General features: G+C 42.0%; 1 protein-coding gene across 18 annotated transcripts in view; it reads right to left on the minus strand.

Annotated features, from left to right (window-relative positions):
• EPB41L3 (erythrocyte membrane protein band 4.1 like 3) overlaps positions 1-19,171 on the minus strand; it is a 131,206-nt gene that overhangs the window by 37,820 nt on the left and 74,215 nt on the right. For all 18 annotated transcript variants that reach the window (XM_067547391.1, XM_067547401.1, XM_067547516.1 and 15 more), the window contains 5 exons: positions 14,868-14,943; positions 13,934-14,152; positions 12,777-12,864; positions 8,125-8,277; positions 6,846-6,943 (listed from right to left, as the gene is read on the minus strand). In XM_067547391.1, coding sequence (XP_067403492.1) covers positions 6,846-6,943; positions 8,125-8,277; positions 12,777-12,864; positions 13,934-14,152; positions 14,868-14,943 — 634 coding nt within the window. The remainder of the gene's footprint in view (positions 1-6,845; positions 6,944-8,124; positions 8,278-12,776; positions 12,865-13,933; positions 14,153-14,867; positions 14,944-19,171) is intronic.

Here is a 19,171-nt window from a genome sequence, read left to right on the forward strand (position 1 = left end):
AAATAAATATGTATAGATATAGTGTACCCTCCTGGTTAGAAAAAAGAAGCACCAAATTTAGTATAAAGGCTATATATATTTAGTTTCAATTCATCTTACTTTAACGTTTATCAACCACTGAGAATAAGCCTTTCTTTAGGAAAATAACATAAAAGCACAAATCCAAAGCACAAGTACAATTGATCATAATCACTTAATTTAATCATTAAATCACTTTGATTTAAATCAATCTACCCTGGTAACCATGCAGTGGTATCTGCCTGAGTCTGCAGCCTGAAACAACAGCTGTCAGAAATGTGGGACATGCCCCATTCATGTCAATGGTGTGTTACTTTAAAATGTAAAGATGTTAATTTAGGGTGGGGTTTTTCAAGAGCACCCAAGGGGATTTAGGTGCCCAACTCCCATTGATTTTCAATGGGAACTGGATGCACTTAGTTGCCTCTGAAAAATTGCACTCTCATAGGTAAACACTGCTAAATAGTCCATTGGTTATTATCTCAGTAAAAACATCCAGCTCATGTGTTTATCCCACATTCCTATTCCCGTCTCTCAGGCATTTTCAGGGGACAAAAGCCCAGATGTATCTTCACAGCTGCTGAATCCCTCAGGTGCAGTGGCGTGCCTTGGGTGTCCATCGCCCAGAGCCACTATTTGTATTTGCGCGCCCCCTTGGCGGAAGTGGTGTGTGTGTGTGGGGACGGCAGTGGCAATGGTGTACCAAGGGGGCTATGCCCCCGGGCGTCAGCCTGAGGGGGTGCTGACTGGGTCCTCGGAGGAGGAGTTGCCCCTGACATCTCCGGCAGCTCTGCTGACTTGGCCCCTCCAGCAGGGAGTGGGAGTGAGAGGGCCAGATGCCCCTGGGCCACCCGGTGGTGGAGGGGAGAGGGCTGCCTGGCCCCTGCATGACGGGGGTCCCCACAGCTCTCTCGATGTGCCCAGTGTGAGGACGGAGGAGCTGGGAGGCAGAGGGGCCGGGTTGGCGCAGCCGTCGGAAATGTCAGCGGGGGGCGGCTCTTCCAAGGAGGGCCCAGCTGGTGCCCCCCTACAGGCCAGGGGCATAGCCCCCTCCGCACGCCCCCTCGGTACGCCACTGCTCAGGTGCCCAAGGCACATTAAATAACGAAAATATGGGATGGGACAAAAAAATTGATTTAAACATCTACATAAATATCCCAAGAAACATAGCACTGATTGAATTAAATACAAAACTGCAGAATTCAACCAAAATCTCATTTTCTTTAATTTTATCAAGTCTGCCAAAAAAATTTCCAATTTCCACATGAGTTGTGTGTGTGAAAGAGAATGGGTACAGAAATTATGGGCCAAATTCCCAATCAGCCCATTAATGGTAAGTGTTAGACAAAGGTTAGCTGATAAAAAAATGGTTACTCACTTTGTAACTGTTGTTCTTCGAGACATGTTTTAGGTGTGTGTGTGCCCCCATGCAAGGTTACCAGAATTTTTTTCCCCTTCAGCAGTACCCGTATGGCCAGCTCTGGCACCCTCTGGAGTTGTCACATACTGCGGTATAACAGGCACCGCCAGCCCTACACCCCCTCAATTCCTTCTTTCCATCAACTCTAACAGCAGGGATGGGGGGGCAGGTCATGGAATGGACATGAGCCTGTAACAACACCCACTAGAGGCACCGGTAGAGGCAAACAAAATTTGATGTAGGAAGTTATCCAGGAGGAAATGCGCTGGGTGGAGATGGGTAAGCCTTTCATCCTATCTGCCACTGCAACAAAGAGTTGCGTAGTCTTCCAGAATAACTTAGTGGGTTCAATGTAGAACGCTAACGCTCTACTAACGTCCAGAGTGTGCCACCTCCGTTCTTCCGTCGAGCCTTGTGGCTTGGGAAAAAAACACTGGGAGAAATATATCTAGGTTACAATGAAATTGGGACACTACCTTGGGCAGGAAAGCAGGATGAGGCTGCAACTGGACCTTGTCCTTACAGAAGGTTGTATATGGTGGCGCTGAGGTAAGTGCCCTCATCTCAGAGACCCTTCTTGCTGTGGTAATCGCTACCAGGAAGGATACAATCCAAGAGAGCAACAGTAATGGACAGGTAGCCAAAGGCTTGAAGGGGGGACACGTGAGCCGCGAAATAACTAGGTTCAAATCCCAAGGAGGCACCGGATCATGGACCTGAGTGTAAAGTCTCCCTACTCCTTTCAGGAACCTAACTGTCATGGGATGGGAAAAAAACAATCTCCCATCTAATGGAGAGTGAAAAGCCAAGATAGCCGCAAGGTGAACCTTCAGCAAGGCCATAGCTAGGCCTTGCAACTTGAGGTGCAATAAGTACTATCCAAGATAGCCTGGATCGATGATAACTCGGGTGGAATTCCATGGAACGTTGCCCAGCAGGTGAACCACTTCCACTTGGCCAGGTAAGCAGCCCGAGTGGAAGGCTTTCTGCTACCCAACAGAATTTGCTCAACCTTGACAAACAGGCCCGCTCATCCAGGTTCAGCCCTGGAGATTCCACGCTGTCAGATGCAGGGAGTCCAGATCCAGATGCAGCAAGCAGCCTTGGTCCTGGGAGAGGAGATCATGCCACCTAGGCAAATCCAGCAGGAGGGGTGACTGACAGTTCCAGCAGCATGCTGAACTAATGCTGTAGTGGCCATGCCAGCGTGACCAGGATAATGTTCGCCTTGTCCCTCTTGAGTTTCAGGAGGACCTTATGCAGCAGTGGAATGGGCGGAAATACATACATCAAAACCCCTTTCCATTACAAGAGAAAGGCATCGGATATTGAACCCTCCTCGAGGCCGCAGAGAACAGAACTGTGGGCATTTCTTGTTCCATCTGGACGCAAACAAGTCCAATTGCGGAGAGCCCTGCCTCTGGAAGATCACAGCAGCCACTCTTGGGTGGAGTGACCAATTCTGGTGGGGTAAAAAGAATCTGCTGTGGCGGTCTCCTGGGTTTTTCCTGACTCTTGGCAGGTGAGAGGCCTCAGTGTTGTCCGTCAGCACACGTACTACCTTGCCCGCAATGAAGGGAAGGAACAACTCCCAAGCCAGACATATCGCCCGCGGCTCCCTTACGTTTACGTGCATGTCTTTCTCCTCCTGCGATCAAACTTCCTGCATGTTGAGGTTGGAGCTGATATGGGCCCCCAACCTCAATCTGAGGTGTCTGACACCAGCATGACCGAGAGGACTAGCTCCTCAAACAGCACACTCTGCACCACTGAGCAAGGGTTCCACCAGCATTCCAGTGTGGACAGGACATAGGGGGAACCGTGACCACTTGGTTCTAGGCAGTGACTGCTCAGGGCGTACACTGAGGCCAGCCACAACTGGAGTGGTCTGTGTCCTAGGTGTGCAAGCCTCACTACGTACTGCCAGGCCACCATGTGGCTCAGCAGTTGCAGACAAGATCTGGCCGTTGTGATAGGATACTCGCGCAGGCGAGTGATAAGGTCTGGAGGCCTCGAAGCGCAGCTGGGGCAACGCCCTGGCCGTGTGGAGTCCAGAACCACTCTGATGAACTCTATCCGCTGTACCGGCATTAATGTTGATTTTTGCTCGTTTATTAACAAGCCCAGGTGGCGGCAGGTGGTACATATGAGGTCCAGACAGTTTCTGACCTGAGACTGAGACCTACCCTTGAGCAGCTAGTCGTCCAGGTACGGATAAATCTGCACACCTTGGCGTCTTAGGTGCGCAGCCACCACTGCTATACATTTTGTGAACACTCTTGGGTCCGATGAGAGGCCAAAGGGTAATGCCATAAACTGGAAGTGGGAGCAAGTCACTATGAAGCATAGAAAACACCTGTGGGTGGGAAAGATCACCATGTGGAAGTATGCGCCCTTTAAGTCGAGGGCGGCATACCAGTCTCCTGGATCCCAGGAGGAAATGATGGAGACTAGGGAGACCATGTGGAACATCAGTCTCTTGAGATATTTGTTGAGATGACGAAGGTCTCAAATGGGCCTGAGACCCCCTTTTGCCTTGGGAATAAAGAAGTACCAGGAGTAAAACCCTTTGCCCCTCATGTCCAGCGGGACATCCTCTATAGCAGTGTTTCTTAACCTGGGGGTTTAGAGGGGTCGCAAGTGCAGAACTGGTATTGGGGGTGGCAAGAAAGGCAATTGCCTGGAGCCACAGGGGCGCCATGAAACTAAGTTACATGCCTCAGCCCCGTGGGGGTGGGACTCAGGCTTCAGGGGTACAGTAGTTTGGAAAGGTTAAGAACCACTGCTCTATAGCCCCATGACTGAGAAAGTTCTCCACATCTTGTATGAGAAGTTCCTCGTGAGAGGGATCCTTGTAGGGGAGGGAGGGTTGTGAAGAGGGGTCGAAGAAAACTGTAGGGCATATCCCGCCAAGATTATGCCAATGACCCAGCCGCCGCCACCATGAGGGAACCGGGAGAGGGGTGGGTAAACAGATATTCAAATCCTTTAGCGGGAACATAGTACTTTTTCTCTGCCCTTTTTTGATGTTGGGGCCACAGATGATGGCATTTGCCACAGGGATTTTACCACTTTAAGCACCCCCTCATGCACAGGCAGGGCAACCCGGGCCGGAGCCGCTGCTGCCAGCACATCAAAGAGACTGTCCGAGGCCTCCTTGAGCTCCTCTGCCTCCAAACCCAAATTTGAGGCCACCCTCTTAAGGAGCTCCTGGTGGGCCCTAAGATCGTCCCAAGGCATTGATGACCCCAACACAACCACCTCGTCCGGGGAGGACGATGAGGACTGGACTAGCACAGAGGGCGGCGGCAACCCCTCTTGCTGCCAGGGGGCCGCTGACAACGTCCCCTCCCAGGGGTCTGAGTCCTCTTCTAAGGCCGACTCATGCGCTCCCTCCAGGGCCACTAATGCTGACTGTGCACCAAAGGACTTATATAAGGGAGGGCCTGGGGCCACTGGGATCCTCCAAGGTCCCTAATATGGCCACTGTGCTGGCCACTGGCCCTGGGGTCAACCAGGAGCTGCAGGGCTTGGGACTTGCTCCTGAGCCCTTGTGGGGTGGCGGTGCCCTGAACGGGTAAGCAGGATGCATATCCTCCCTTGAGGAAACTGACTTGCTGCCGGACGACCATGGGGAAGAAGCGGTTGGCTCCTTTGCGGTGCAGTGCCGCGGGGTGGAAGAGCGATGTCCTGACCCCTGGATACCATGGCGCTCCGACGACCATCGCCTTGGTGTCAAGGAGTGTGATGACTGGCGGTGCCGCTCTTTTGACTGATGCCAGGCTTTTGGGGAACCGTGCTCCGAGGAAGAGTGGGATGGTGCCATGTTGATGATCAGTGCCTAGGGACCGATGACTTGCGATGTCACTTTCCTTTGGTGATGGTTCCCTCTCCAGCAACCGGTTCTGCGCCATGTCAGCAAGGGGGAACTCTTCAGTTCCAGGGAATGCCTGTGCGAGGATGAGCGGGATCAGTGCCGTCCTCCACATTGCAAGGTTCTCGGTTCCGTAGACCACTATCAGTGCCACGAGTCAGTGATCGTCTGTGGTGGCGATGCTCCACCACCGAGAAGCGCTCCGGAGACAGGGCCTGGGAACAACCTCTCGGGGACCGGTGCTGCAATGTCAACTCCCTGAGCGGTGACCTGGCTCTTGAAGACTGGTGCCTCTCTTCAGGGGAGCAGTGCATCCCATCGCAGGCTTCTCCCTGGAGACCAGAGCCCTCTCCTTTGATGGCACTGGGGGCTGAGGATAAGGTGGCAAAGGTAGAGCCATCAAGTCTTTCGCTGCCTGGAACACATCTGCCATCAATGGCACCACTAGTTAAAGAGGCCCCCTTCCACTCCCCGGAGTGGCTCTCTTATTGGGGTCGCACATCTAGGTGGTGATCCCCTATCCCGCAGACTCTCAGCTGGCTGCTCTGGGGTGGGCCCACCTTTGACTCCGCTTCCTTAGACTTTTTCGGTGCAGGAGAGCAGCCTCTCTCCACACGCTTTCTTCTGCTTCCTCCTTGATGGTGAAGAGGAAGAAGTCCAGTGCCATCACGGGGCCGGTGCTGACTGGATGCTTTGCCCCGACACCATACTTGGCACTGAGGTGATTTGTACCAGTTCGGAGGCTGGTCTTAGTGCTGGCTCCATCAGCAAGGCCTTCAGGTGGATTTCCCTCTCCTTCTGAGTCTGCAGCCTGAAAGCCTTGCAGATCTTACACTTGTCCTTCCTATGAGCTTCCCCCAGGCACTTTAGACAACTGTCATTGGGGTCACTAAGAGGGAAAAGCTTGATGCAGGAGACCTGCATGCCCCACTCCCAGGAGAGAGTCACAGCCAGGACTATTCCTAATTTAACTACCAACTGTTAACAACTACTTAACTAACAGGAACCAAAAACAAACAACGATTACTAACTACTGAAGGTACTGAAGAAGCTCTTGCGAAGCAAACAGAGCAGTTCCAGCAACCCTCACAGGCAGAAAGAAGAAACTGAGGCAGTGTAGGGCCAGCGGTGCCTCATATACCACGGCATGAGCCGGCCCTACGGGTACTGCTGAAGGGAAAAAATTCCAGTAACCGTACATGAAGGCATGCACACACCTAGAATGGAATTGACATGAACAAGCACTCGAAGAAGAACATCATTGTGCATATGAAATGAAAAAATATCAAGTTGGCAATCAAAATCATATGATATTTTTAAGGTCCAGTATGTAGCAGCCAAAGTTGGAATAATTTTGGTGAAGCATCACAAATACTTTGGGAATAGTAAACTTTGCAAATATGCTTCCAGATCTGTGATCAGAAAGATAATAATTTGATCCCAAGCCATTTGGCTCTGTTAGCACAATTGTTCTTTTTTTTGGGTGGAGGGTCAGGCTTTATTCTAAACCTTTAGGAAAGAAACCCCACATACCTGAAAAATGTGTGGTGTTCAACACATACTTTCCATAAACGCTTTGCAGCACGATGATTTGGAAGTTTAAATCCAATAGTGCTTTCAAACTGCTCAAACTATGTTGAAAGAAAGAAAAACTGAGTAGTTATCAATAGTTTCATATTCATTTTCTCTATCTATATCACTTCATTACCCATACATAAATATCTGGACATACATATACACATATATTCTCCTGATTCCTATCTTGAAATCCCACCTTGGGTGGTGGCGGAATAGCTTGTTAGGAATCCAATGAGGAATGAGAGTTTATTGATGAAGATAGCTGCTCTATGCATTGTAGGATAGAATAGACTTTTTAAGAAAGGGCTTGGGAGATTGAGGAAAAAGAATTATGTGGTTGTGGCCTCTCAACTATTTATTGCTCTAAGGTTTTAACGACTTAACTGGGGTGAGAGAACGTTTGGATTTTCTGATAGTAGCCTGAGGTAATAAAGAGTCCCCTGAGATTGACTTGGGTTTCAGAGACCACTAGGATTAAGGAGATTTATAGGAAAGGAACTGGAGTTAGTAAATGAGAGTGGGAAGCGTTTGGCTAATTTATCTCTATGGGGTCGAATACCTTCGGAATTGAATGAGAAGGGCAGATCACTGAGTGTTTGTGGTGGATGCTATGCATCCAATTAAACCACCAGAGGGCACTCTTCATACAATAGTTCATAACACCTTCTAGCACTTCAGAAGATGAACTACTGAAGATCTGAAACAACGACCATTCTTATGTACCAATGTTACTGATGGATAGACATTTGATTCCATTGATTTAGTATTCTAGGATATCTGTAAAGCTCTGAATGTGTGGCCTATGTGCTCCTCTGATTGGGAGGTGCGAACAGACCCCAATTTAAGCCATATATAATCTCTGACCAGCTACAGTGATAAGCACCCAATAAATTAGTGAATTTACTAACATTTTATCAACATATTATTCACAAAATATTTATGAAATGGTATATGAGAGTGTCAGCTTTAAATGCAACAGGACAAATTCATCCTTCATGTTATTTCGTGACCCAGAATGTATTTTAGACATATTTTAAATGAACTATTTGCCTAATCTCTCCTAAAAAAAGGGGAAAAATTCAGTACATCTTAAAAATTTAGGTGAAGAGTACTGCTACAAACTTGTGAACAATGGCAAATAAACCAGTCCATGAGGTTCACAAGGTATTTTGATTAAGTTTCATTTACTAGTGTGTGTGTGTGTGTGTGTGTGTGTGTGTCAGAGTCTGCTTACCTCTCCTGGTCGGATTTTGATGTAGAAATTGTTCCTCTTGTATGAAATTTTCAAAACCTTTGGCCAGGCAAATCTATTTATCCTGAGTCTATCTCGATATATTAAGAGACCACTTGCACAAACTCCTAACATGATTTCAACTCCTTCAGAATCCTGAAAAAATAAGCATTATACTTTATTGATTTCTTCTCCCCTTTTCCAAAGTTACATAGTTTTTGTACTTTGTGTTCCTGTTGGAGCTACATATTTCAAATGTGCTAGCTGTGGGGATTCATCAGGTAACCTTAGTTTACTTATTATTCATATCTCTACAAACAGCTGTAAGGTGTCATATTTAATGACATCATTTACAAAGAGGATGAAAGATTTTGCTGAATGTTAAAAACTTCTTTGAAAGACTCCAGAAAGGAAAAAAGACAGCATAAGATGTTTAATAAAGCAATCATCAATGTAGTTAAACAGTAGTACCTCCCTAACACCATAAGCACAACCATGAGACTAGGAGTGCTGAGGGACATGTTGACTATCCTGTTTACTGGTATCTTCCTCATCATGATTGTACATCTTGTGCATTTTCACATTTAGTTTTTCCCAAGGCTATTTATTTATTTATGTAGTTGCACCTCTGCTCTTCCTTCTTCATTTCTCTGCCAGCATAAATGAATGTACAGGTAGAAACACACACCCCCACCCAAGAAAAAACCAAACCAAAACAAAAAAAACCCCAAAAACATTTAGAATGGAATGATTCTTTAAAGTCTTGCTTATGGTGCTTGTGCTATTACTCATTTTGACTGAGAAACCAGGCTGCAGTTCCAATTTCTCAGGATTTTAAGGAGGTAGCAAAGCAACCCTTTGGTAATCTTACAAAATAGCCTAAAAAAAAGCTATATTTGCTATTTACTATTACAGATGCATGCAACTGGAGATTTGTCCATTATTCAGTTCTCATTATATTTGTTTCATCTATCTTATTAAGTACCATCAGAAACAAAAAAGGTTATCCCTTCAAGCTTGGAAGCTTTTTTATAAAATTTTAAGTTAACAGCAATCTGACAACATGAAATGAGTTAACTGGCTTCCTTTAGTCCTGCTAGCAAATCATTTTTTAAACATGTAGTGAAAGTCTGGCTGCATTTTAAGATGAACCAAAAGACCAGAGGCATGGTTAATTTAGATGTAAAGGATACACATAGTTTGAAAATTTTGCTGCAATTAAAAAATTGCTTATGCTAAACTTTCTTAAGGTGAGATATACAACAAAGAACTAGACAGTGTCTAAAAGGTCCTGCAGCATGAATGAGACATCAGTAGGGGATACTGCAATAATGGGGTCCTTCAACAGAGAATACATCTAAATAAAATTAGATTTCAGTGTTGTGATATACTACCCAAAAATAAAATTTAGTGTTTGCAGTGTATTTCAACTTTTCATTTTTCTAAGAACAAAGACAAATTTAAACATACTAAGCCAATTTTTCATAAATAAAGGCTTGAGGTCCATATGCAAAATGCACACACAATATCCCAGATGCAAGGAACTATTTCACATGACCTGTTTCAGAAAATATTTCTTTCCTGAATTTCAACCTTTGTAGCAGTTATAACTGCATTCAGGCCCAGATCCTGTAATCTCTATTCCCCAAACAGTCCCACTGATTTAAATGGAGTACTTGAGGGAGGAAGGAAGAACTACTGAATGTGAGTAAGATTGCAGAATCTGGCCCTATTTGGGCCTTAGTGGCAGAATCTGGCTCTTAGTATATGGGAGAAGAGATCATCTAGGGGATGTAGCCAATAGGGACTATCTTGCTTGCTTGCATATATATATATATCTCTTTCCTTATAGATTTAAGTATTGTTGTTTTATTATAATTGAGTCATAGATTCATATTAAAGTATTATAGCTGTAATGCAAGGTACCTTACAGGCCACATGCTATATGAAAGCTAAGGCAGTTAGCATACATATGTTCAGGACCTTTGGCCCAGATAAGTAATGATGAGTGAAAGGATAAGACATGTATGGTTATAACTTTTACCCTAGATAAGTCAGGAGGCATCAAAACACAGGGGGGAGGGAGGGAGCAAGGGGGGCTGTCTCAGGTTATGCCCAAAGTAAACTTCACTGATACACCACAGAATCCACAAAAAGGGCCAGAAATAACAAAGGTAAGATAAACGAACCATCTGGAACTATCTGGAAAGGATATGGACATGTCATTAATACACACGAACCTACCAGTCTATAGAATAAGTGTACCCTAATAATTTGGGGGTGAAGAATCCAAGTTTGGACTTAGGAGAAGGACCCATATTGCTCAGGGTATAAGAAGGGGCAAATCGTGTTACTTGGGGTGATCATCAGCTACTCCTTCTTGAAGTTTCTTTTAGTTAGTGTCTTAAGATTCCTTCATTTATACTTAGTATTATTTGTAGTGTTATAAGCTCTCAGCTCTCAAGCATCGCCTTCTTCACCCCTCTACTTAAGAACTGAGGAACCAGACATCTCTCTCAACCAGGTCGTCAGGGAAGGGCGTGAGTATATTAATGCAAAGCATACCATAGAAATATATATCACATGAATCTCTAAAATAAGACTATCCTATATATTTAATCATTTTCTTTTAATCAGTCATTTTTCTATCATTATATGTTATTTTAATACAAGCTTATAAAATTATACAAATGTGGGTATCAGTGTGAGCATTCCTGTTGTGCACCCCGGGATCCCTATAAAACTCTTCTGGAGCCTGATTCCGGGACAAGAACCTCATTATCTTATGATCAGATCAATTGGCGAGCTTATAACCCCATTCAAATGACTAAAACACGCAAAATCAGACTACAGGGAGCTCTAGAAAGCAGCAAGGTCGTAGCCATATTGGAGAATACATTACACATATTTGAACATTGCATGTGTAGGTGACATATAATTAACATCAAAATATTAATTCCCATTTATAAACACAACCGTCCAGTTTTGAAGGAGAGTGCTAGTTTTCTTAGTCAAGGAACAGAATAATTAGCTTAGTGACTGTTTGCAGCCTTCAGCCCTACAAAACACCAAGCTTATCGATGCAGCTTTTATTATCATATCTGCTCTACGTATTAAGCAGCTTTGATGTACATACACCTCAACTTTATTGAAAGTTTTGCCCTGATCCTTTTTGTTTTTCATACTCTATCAGATTAAACTGGGTAACAAGGTCTTTTCTGCACAGAATAGGTTACTTCAATAGTTGTACTCTTCTAGTTACCAGAATTTCTCCAATATTACATAGAATTTTTGAGAGAATAACTAGGCCCTATTGCAAAGTAATTGTAACTTTTGGTATCACAGACCAAAACGTATTTTGCACAAAAACTCACAAATTTTCTTTGTTGATCTCCCTGTGAGGGATGGAGGATGTTAAAACGCTACAAAGAAAGGAGTAACATTTCCTATTCCAGTTCTAGCTTTGCTCCAAATATGCCTCAAGATCTTGTGCACATAAGCAAGAGATAAGAAATGTAACAGCATGCCTACTGGTAGAACACTGTCCACTGAGCCATACACAGCTTTTACATTTTCAGTGTAGGCAATTAATAGAATACAAAGGACTGCCTTGAATTTTGTAATACACATACACAGTTCCTATGAAATGCCTCATGCACATGGACGAAGGCCCTTTTCAAGATCTAAGCAGCACATTTATCTCAGCTGTTGAAAGGATCTGATGCAGAATGAAAATGGCTCCACAGTACTTTGACCTTGACAAAAAATGTGATGCTCTTCTAAAGCTCTGGATCTTTTTGTCCAGCATCAATTTACCACGGACATTTACTGATTTCACTCTATAGTTGCTGAAATCTATGATTTTTTTTTTCTGATTAATTAAATGGAAACATTTAAAAAAAAAAACCAAAAACCCCATATGACTACTAAATGACTGGAGATCATTCATCAGCCACACCTCTTGATCTGTGAATGCACCTAAGCTAGCTGATGATTTTAGAGACAGTTTCATTATGGAAGTTTTATTCCAAGAGAGTTCCTATTCCTTGGGCTAACTGAAACAAATACACTTCTTTCAATAAGAGTGCCCTCTCAGTCCCTTTACTGCCACCAATCTGATTAAGTTCCAATATGGTTAAAGAAGTACTTTTGCAGAGTTAGAAGAGGTCTGCTTGTCTATCCTAAGCCACCGTAATTGACTTTCTTAAAGTGAAAAATCTAGCTGAATGAAATGACAATTGATCATTTTCTGGATGTCTTCTGGTAAAAATCCATGCATGTTTTTCAAACAAATTCAGTTTTGTGGCTCATTATATTAACTGTTTGTCATATCACAGCTTCCAAAAAAGATTTGTTTGTTTAATCAGCTTGAAAAGCTTTTAAAAACATGCCTACCAACAGTTCATGGATCCGGTATCAACTAATTAAATCCTGCAACAACTACAAAATGTATCTGTGTTTATACCATGACACACTAATCACTTCGGGCCTATTTCTGCCCCCCTTGAGTAGTTACTTAATCTACAAGTTTTCCATTGAAATTAGTAAGAAAAATGAAATAAACAGAACCTGTGAAATAAAGTACTAGTCAAGATAAGAAGGGGGATAGAAATGGGCCCATAACATGAAACAGAGTTTTTAATCATGGTCCATACCTTGGCATGATGTAGATCTACTCCATACATGGATAGTTTTTTGGCATTCTCCAAGAAATGCATCTCAGCCTCTGCAGGTGTCATTCCCCTGAAGAAAAACCATCATTGCTAGTATCAGTGTTGAGCAAGCATAATATGGAATGAACTTCAGTACATGGGAAATACATTCTGTGACAATTAAGCTAGAATCCATGACACACATCATATCATTATCTTTGATGCTAAAGAACATTTTTTGCTAGCAAAATCATCTTGCTCTTCTAACAGACCTGTACAGAACTGTTAGTTCCCTCAAAATAACACTTTCAAGCAGATTCTAATATTACCCTTGGACGATACTCAAGCTCCAAAGTTGAGTAGAAACTGAATTCTACACCAATATTCCACACAAAGATGGACTTCAAGCCATCAAGAACATTTTCCCTGATGATGATATGTCACACCTGACAGCTGAACTTTGTGACTGTGTCCTGACCCACATTCTTAAAACTACAAAACCCACCTGGAGAAGTGAAGAAACAAATTGACAGAGCCAGATGGGTACCCAGAAGTCACCTACTACAGGACAGACCAACAAAGAAAACAACAGAACACCACTGGTCATCACCTACAGTCCCCAGTTAAAATCTCTCCAACACATCATTAAAGATCTACAACCTATCCTAGCAGATGATCCATCCAACACATCATTAAAGATCTACAACCTATCCTAGCAGATGATCCATCTCTCGCTCAGGCAGTGGGCGACAGACCCATCCTGGCTTACAGACAACCCCCCAACCTGAAGCAAATACTCACCAGCACCCATACACCCTACAAGAAGTCCAATCCAAGAACCTATCCCTGCAACAAACTCATTACAAGAAGTAATTTGCTCTGATCACCCATTCTCACCTCCTATTCAATGGTTGTCATTAGGCCTCAAGTACCTGGCTTTCATCCACCTAACCCATTGTTGTCTATACCTTTGGATATGTATATGTTGCCTCCTATATATGTTGCCAATATTTGCTGTATTATTTCTACCAACTGCATCTGAGGAAGTGGGCTGAAGGCCACGAAAGCTTATGCCTGCTGAAATTAAATTTGTTAGTCTTTAAAGTGCTACAGAACTCTCGTTGTTTTTGCTGAATTTTACATTAATTTCCTCTGCTCACCTGTGGCTCTTGTGCAGCTCAATGACTTTGTCTTCCAGTTCTTTAGTATGATTGGGTGCAAACCGAAATTCACTGACATAATCACTTCCATATTCATCAGGATCATAATCTCCAAGTTCAGACTGAACAGTATAGGAGCCCAAAAGAGCCAGAGTAACAAAAGAACAAGGCAGTCGTCCAGACACTATGTCATCTCTCAGCTGCAAGCAGAGATAGTACCTACAATAAATAAGAGCAAGAGTTTATAGGAGTTCTTCCAGCTCTTTTAGAAAAGTGATGTGGTCCAATCATTAGTAAAAATTTCTGGGTTATTTTCCTGACTCTGATACTGATTTGCTGAGAGTCCTTGGACAAAACCCTTACCCAATTTATGCCCAAGTTTCTCCATATGTAAAACTGGGATAAATAATGCTTGCCTATATGACAAATGAGTGGTAACTCTTCAATAACTAATGTTTGTAAAGCACTGAGATCTGTTAATGAAACAGGCTACTCTATATGTTTAATAAGAACAGTGTAAGTTACAGAGAAAATTCTCCATTACCTATTCAATAGACTAAGGTATCTACTGTCACACAGATATCCTGAGCAACTCATCTTATTTGATTTATAATTTTCTGCAGTAAGCACTTTAGAAATATCAGTTAATTGATTAGCTTTAAAAAGCAAAAGCAACAAATACTACTTCCCCAAAGGGCAGCAGGTCACTTCTGTCTTACCTGTCTTCTAGTTTGGAGAACAAAACAATGAATAAAAACCCAACTATTAACCTTTTCCCTATTAACAGAACATACAATATTTCCCATTAGCTCATAACAAAGAAGGTGGCTGATACGAATACAAAAACATTTATGCTCTCAGACCGATAGAATGTCATTGCTGTCAAAAATGTATTTAAAAACACTTTTGGAAAGATATTTATTGTTTCAAATACCTGGTAATGTCCTCAGACAGCTGGGCAGGATCTGGAGGGTAAAATTTCACATTAAATGAGAACTGCCAAGCACCACCTGAAAAAAAAATAAACCCACAGGTTTACTGAAATTACCTATACAAGTACAAATGAAGATGATCACACTGTTAGGTTACTAGCAATCTAAAAGATAAATTAGCAAATATTCCAGTCAAATATTCAGTAATGACAGGATTTAGATTCTTTTTCTTGTATACAATATTTAAGATACCTTCCTACTTCTCACAGTTACAGTTTTAGGCATACAATTCTTTTCTTGCAAAAAGAACTTGCCTCATAGTGACGAGTAATTTATTTCTAATACCCTGAAAATTTAGCGAGAAAAGAGTCTATTTACTGGGATTAGATAACTAAAAAAGAAGCCTACGGAAATAAAATAAAAAACAAAACAAAACATGGAGATAAGCGTTGGAAACACCACAGGCTAAAAAGTAAAATGGGCTTTAAACATGTGATCACAATTATGTGCTAAACAGATAATTCTATCTTCCTATCTGTCTACAGTCCCCCCATCAGCAGTGTCTGAGTATGTTTTAGCACACACTGTGTGTCTTTAGCTGGCATATATTATCATTCAGACAAAACTGCAAGGACAAATTTAGAGGCCATTACTGAAAAAAATTGACCCAAAGTTTTAACACTAGGGAAACAAAATTTCAGTACTTTAGATGACTCATGTCTGTCATCGATTTAGATCATAGGCATAACTTCACACATCTTATACGACATTTTTAATAGGATCTTACTTTTAAATACTGTAGATAAAAAAATATCTAAAACATTCCAAAAAACTAGAGAAGATTTAAGGGGATAAGGATTCCTAGAAGATAAAACACATGCTCCATGTTTAATAAATGGGACAGATTAAAATGCCAAAAGTTTGGCTAACTAGCAAAATAAACCCCAACCAACCAAACAAAAAATACCCACCTCTGGTAGAACCTATCAGCAGCCAAGATGCTGGTGCATTAATTACATAGCTTTTCATCTTTGTTACTACTACAGGGACCCTGTATTAGCTGATCATATACATATAACCAACATGTGAGGTGACATTACTGCTAGAATTGAGAAATGAACATCAAGATAACCTGATGCTTTTATTTTCTAAAATACATTGATCTATTAAAATACAGCACTGAACTGAAAATACACTTTCAAAAATAAAAAAGGTCCAAAACACTTGCTGTATTAATGATGGTTAGAGATTAATTTGTGTGCACTATGTGAAAAAGGACTCCTCTTTATAACTCTACAGTGTATTTTTCCATACAACTATTTTGCACTGTCTAAATTGTATATCTAGAGATGTATATATCTGAAGTTGTGTCAACTTCTACAACTGGATTTTATGCTGGATAGAAGAAAGGAAGTGTTAATGTTGACTATATTGCAAATCTAGTTATAAATTGCCTTCAAATTCCATATAGTTTTCTTGATCTTGTATTTGGGACTGTTCACCTAGGCCCTACAATGAGATCTGCATGGGTCAATCATTGCCTCATGCAGCAAGTCCTATTGACTTCCGGGGTCCAGCCACACAGATTTAATTGCAGGGTCAGAGCCTTAATTTGCTGAATCCATTTGAGAGCATAGATTGCATATGCTAAAAGACATTGAAATCTAATCCTGAAGAAGACAGCCGCAAATCCTCTGTTAAATTTTTGGATTCCACTCCCTCGTTTCAGAAACATGGGAGAAAGAAGATCCCTCTGACAAACAAGAAATAAATTAAACCCAGATTGTGTGCCTCAGAAGTACGGTTTTGTAAGAAAAAAAAAAAAAAAAGACATAACAGGCCTGATTCTCCTCTTGTTTATGCTGATTTCAATCAAGAATAAATCTATTGAAGTAAATGCTTTTAAAATGGGGTGAGGAGAATCAGACACTTTATAAACAGTGTCAGCCAAACTCTTCTCGCAAATACGGACTTGAAGTTCCTGCTGCCTGCAGTGGAGCTGAGCATTCTTGAAAGCAGAAATTTGTCCTGTATTCTCATCAGGATTCAATACAATTGTGGTTTTAACCGTTCACGAAATATGTAACTTGGAAGATAGTTTTACAATTCCAAAATTCTTAACAGAATATCTGAGCCAAGCAAATTAACATGCTCGTCCATGACATCTCTAACTGTCCCGTGTCAACTGCAGAATTAGACTTTTTTGCCCAGTTAGTCTCTTTCTGTCACAATCTTTCATTGTCTAGCTCTTAGCTAAGACACACATTAAATATATTGCAATCAAATGTATGTAGCTGAACTGCTTTAACTGCATCAACAATCTACACAACAAGCTATCAAAGTCTACAACACTTTCTTTTCCTGTGCTAACTTTTCAGTATCCTATTAATAAATTACACAATGGAACACAGATTTTAATGATTTCTCATTGAATATCATTTTTAGATTGTGTAAATAATATCTGGGATAGTTTGGAAAAGATGAAGTTAGAGTATTTTTCATGATGATTAAGGGAAGTTTTTCACTCAAAGTTTATATTAACCCTTTGAATCTTAAAATGGTAACCTACTATTTTAGGGCCTGATCCTGGAAATGCAAACTACCAGCTGTAATTGCTTGTAAATGCTGGGCTGCCAAAACTGATTATTTAAAAGGTGTATGGAGAAGAATACTGACGTTTTCTTGCCAAAACAAAATCACATTTATGAACATTACATCAGGTTCACAAAGAGCTATTGGAGGAAAAGAAAGGAAGGTAATATTTTGAGAAAAGCAGCCTTGACATAGGGTCCCTTCAAGACATTTCTGGATTAATAATACAGCATACAGTTAAATTTAACAATTGAGCCTTTTAAAATAGTTACATGAAGCAGAAAATTGATTCTCTTTGTGAAGCAGTAAGCATAGGAACAAAGTTCAAGTTATTGGAAAAATCAGTTTTAGAAATGCAGGAAAGAGATAAAGATGTTTTGGGTAGAGGGATATCTTTCCAGACACAGTTACGTGTTTTGGTACGCGATACAGAAGTGTACCCTGACGTGACCCAAATGACAGTAATTCAAAGAAAACAATTTATATTTTGTGACCCAGGCCCCTAAGATTATATTGCTTAATGCTGAGTTTAGTCTTTTGCCTCTCTGTAAATGTCAAGTTGTTTTAAGCAATGAAACATTTATGTTTCATGATCCTGACTAATTGATTGATTTTGTCAGAAGGTAAAAAAGATGAAGAAAAATGGCCTAATAATTCAGACTCAGAAGCGTGCCAGAATAAATAATTTGAAACTTAACATTTGAGATGAATGATGAATAATGAAACAATGTTTTCTCTTGAAGAGGAAGTGCAATATTCACTGAGACTTCTCCACCTACTGACTACTCCCCCTATGCCTTCCCCATACAGCTCCAGTCCTTCAGACTAGGGAGAGTGAGGTGGGAGCTCAGGCATGCAAGTGACTGGTGGGTTAGTACCTCACTGGTAACTCAAGCCCCAGAGCTGGGGCCATTTAAAGAACCACATGCTTGGGTGAGGAATACTCCTGCTCCACAGGCTGCCAATCAGAGAGCTTCTCTTGCAGTCATCTACCCCTACACACTACACTCGACTGGAATTTCCCACTTAGGCAATATGTTATTTATGGCTAAGTTTAATTGTCCTGGGTCTTTGCGGCTCACAGCAGGTTAGACAGATTGTCACATTTGGAATCAGGTCATCCTCCACTTCCCTGCTTGGGTCCAGCAGAGCCCTGATATAACTTTAAACATGTTTTGGGTCAGGTAGATGGGTAGCAGTGTTTTGGATCTTTTAAGGGGGACTATTATTTTTAATGTCTGTAAGGCACCCAGAGCACTGTGTGAGATAACAGCAGGTACATGGTGCAGGGCACTTCCAATGAAGTGTCTAATTTCTATCCGAAGGAGAGGCCCACCAGGGGACTTCCAGTTTGGAAAGAAAGTGCATCTTTTTTGAGTAACCATTAGTTTGCTTTGATTTGTTTGTTGGGCAATACATTTACAGTAAAGTACCAGGTTAACTTGGTTCATAAATGAAGTTGCATCTGGAGGCCTTAAACCATATGTGCTGTGTCAGTGTGCTTAGTAGGGCTATGCCTGGATGATGCTCTTTCAATTGTTATTGCTGCTTCATATAGAGCCACTTATATTGGCAGTATGTTCTCTCCAGTTGGGAAAGTGTGTTAATTTGAAACTCTTTATATGAGCTGTGGGACTTTATACCTCTTTTCTCACACCATTTATTATATGCAAACAGTGTGGAATACCAGGGAAAGCAGATTTTCCAATTTTAT

The sequence above is a fragment of the Emydura macquarii genome, unplaced genomic scaffold (genome assembly GCF_026122565.2).
Source record: "Emydura macquarii macquarii isolate MOO-44397 ecotype Brisbane River unplaced genomic scaffold, CSIRO-AGI_Emac_v2 contig_212, whole genome shotgun sequence".
NCBI lineage: Eukaryota > Metazoa > Chordata > Testudines > Chelidae > Emydura > Emydura macquarii.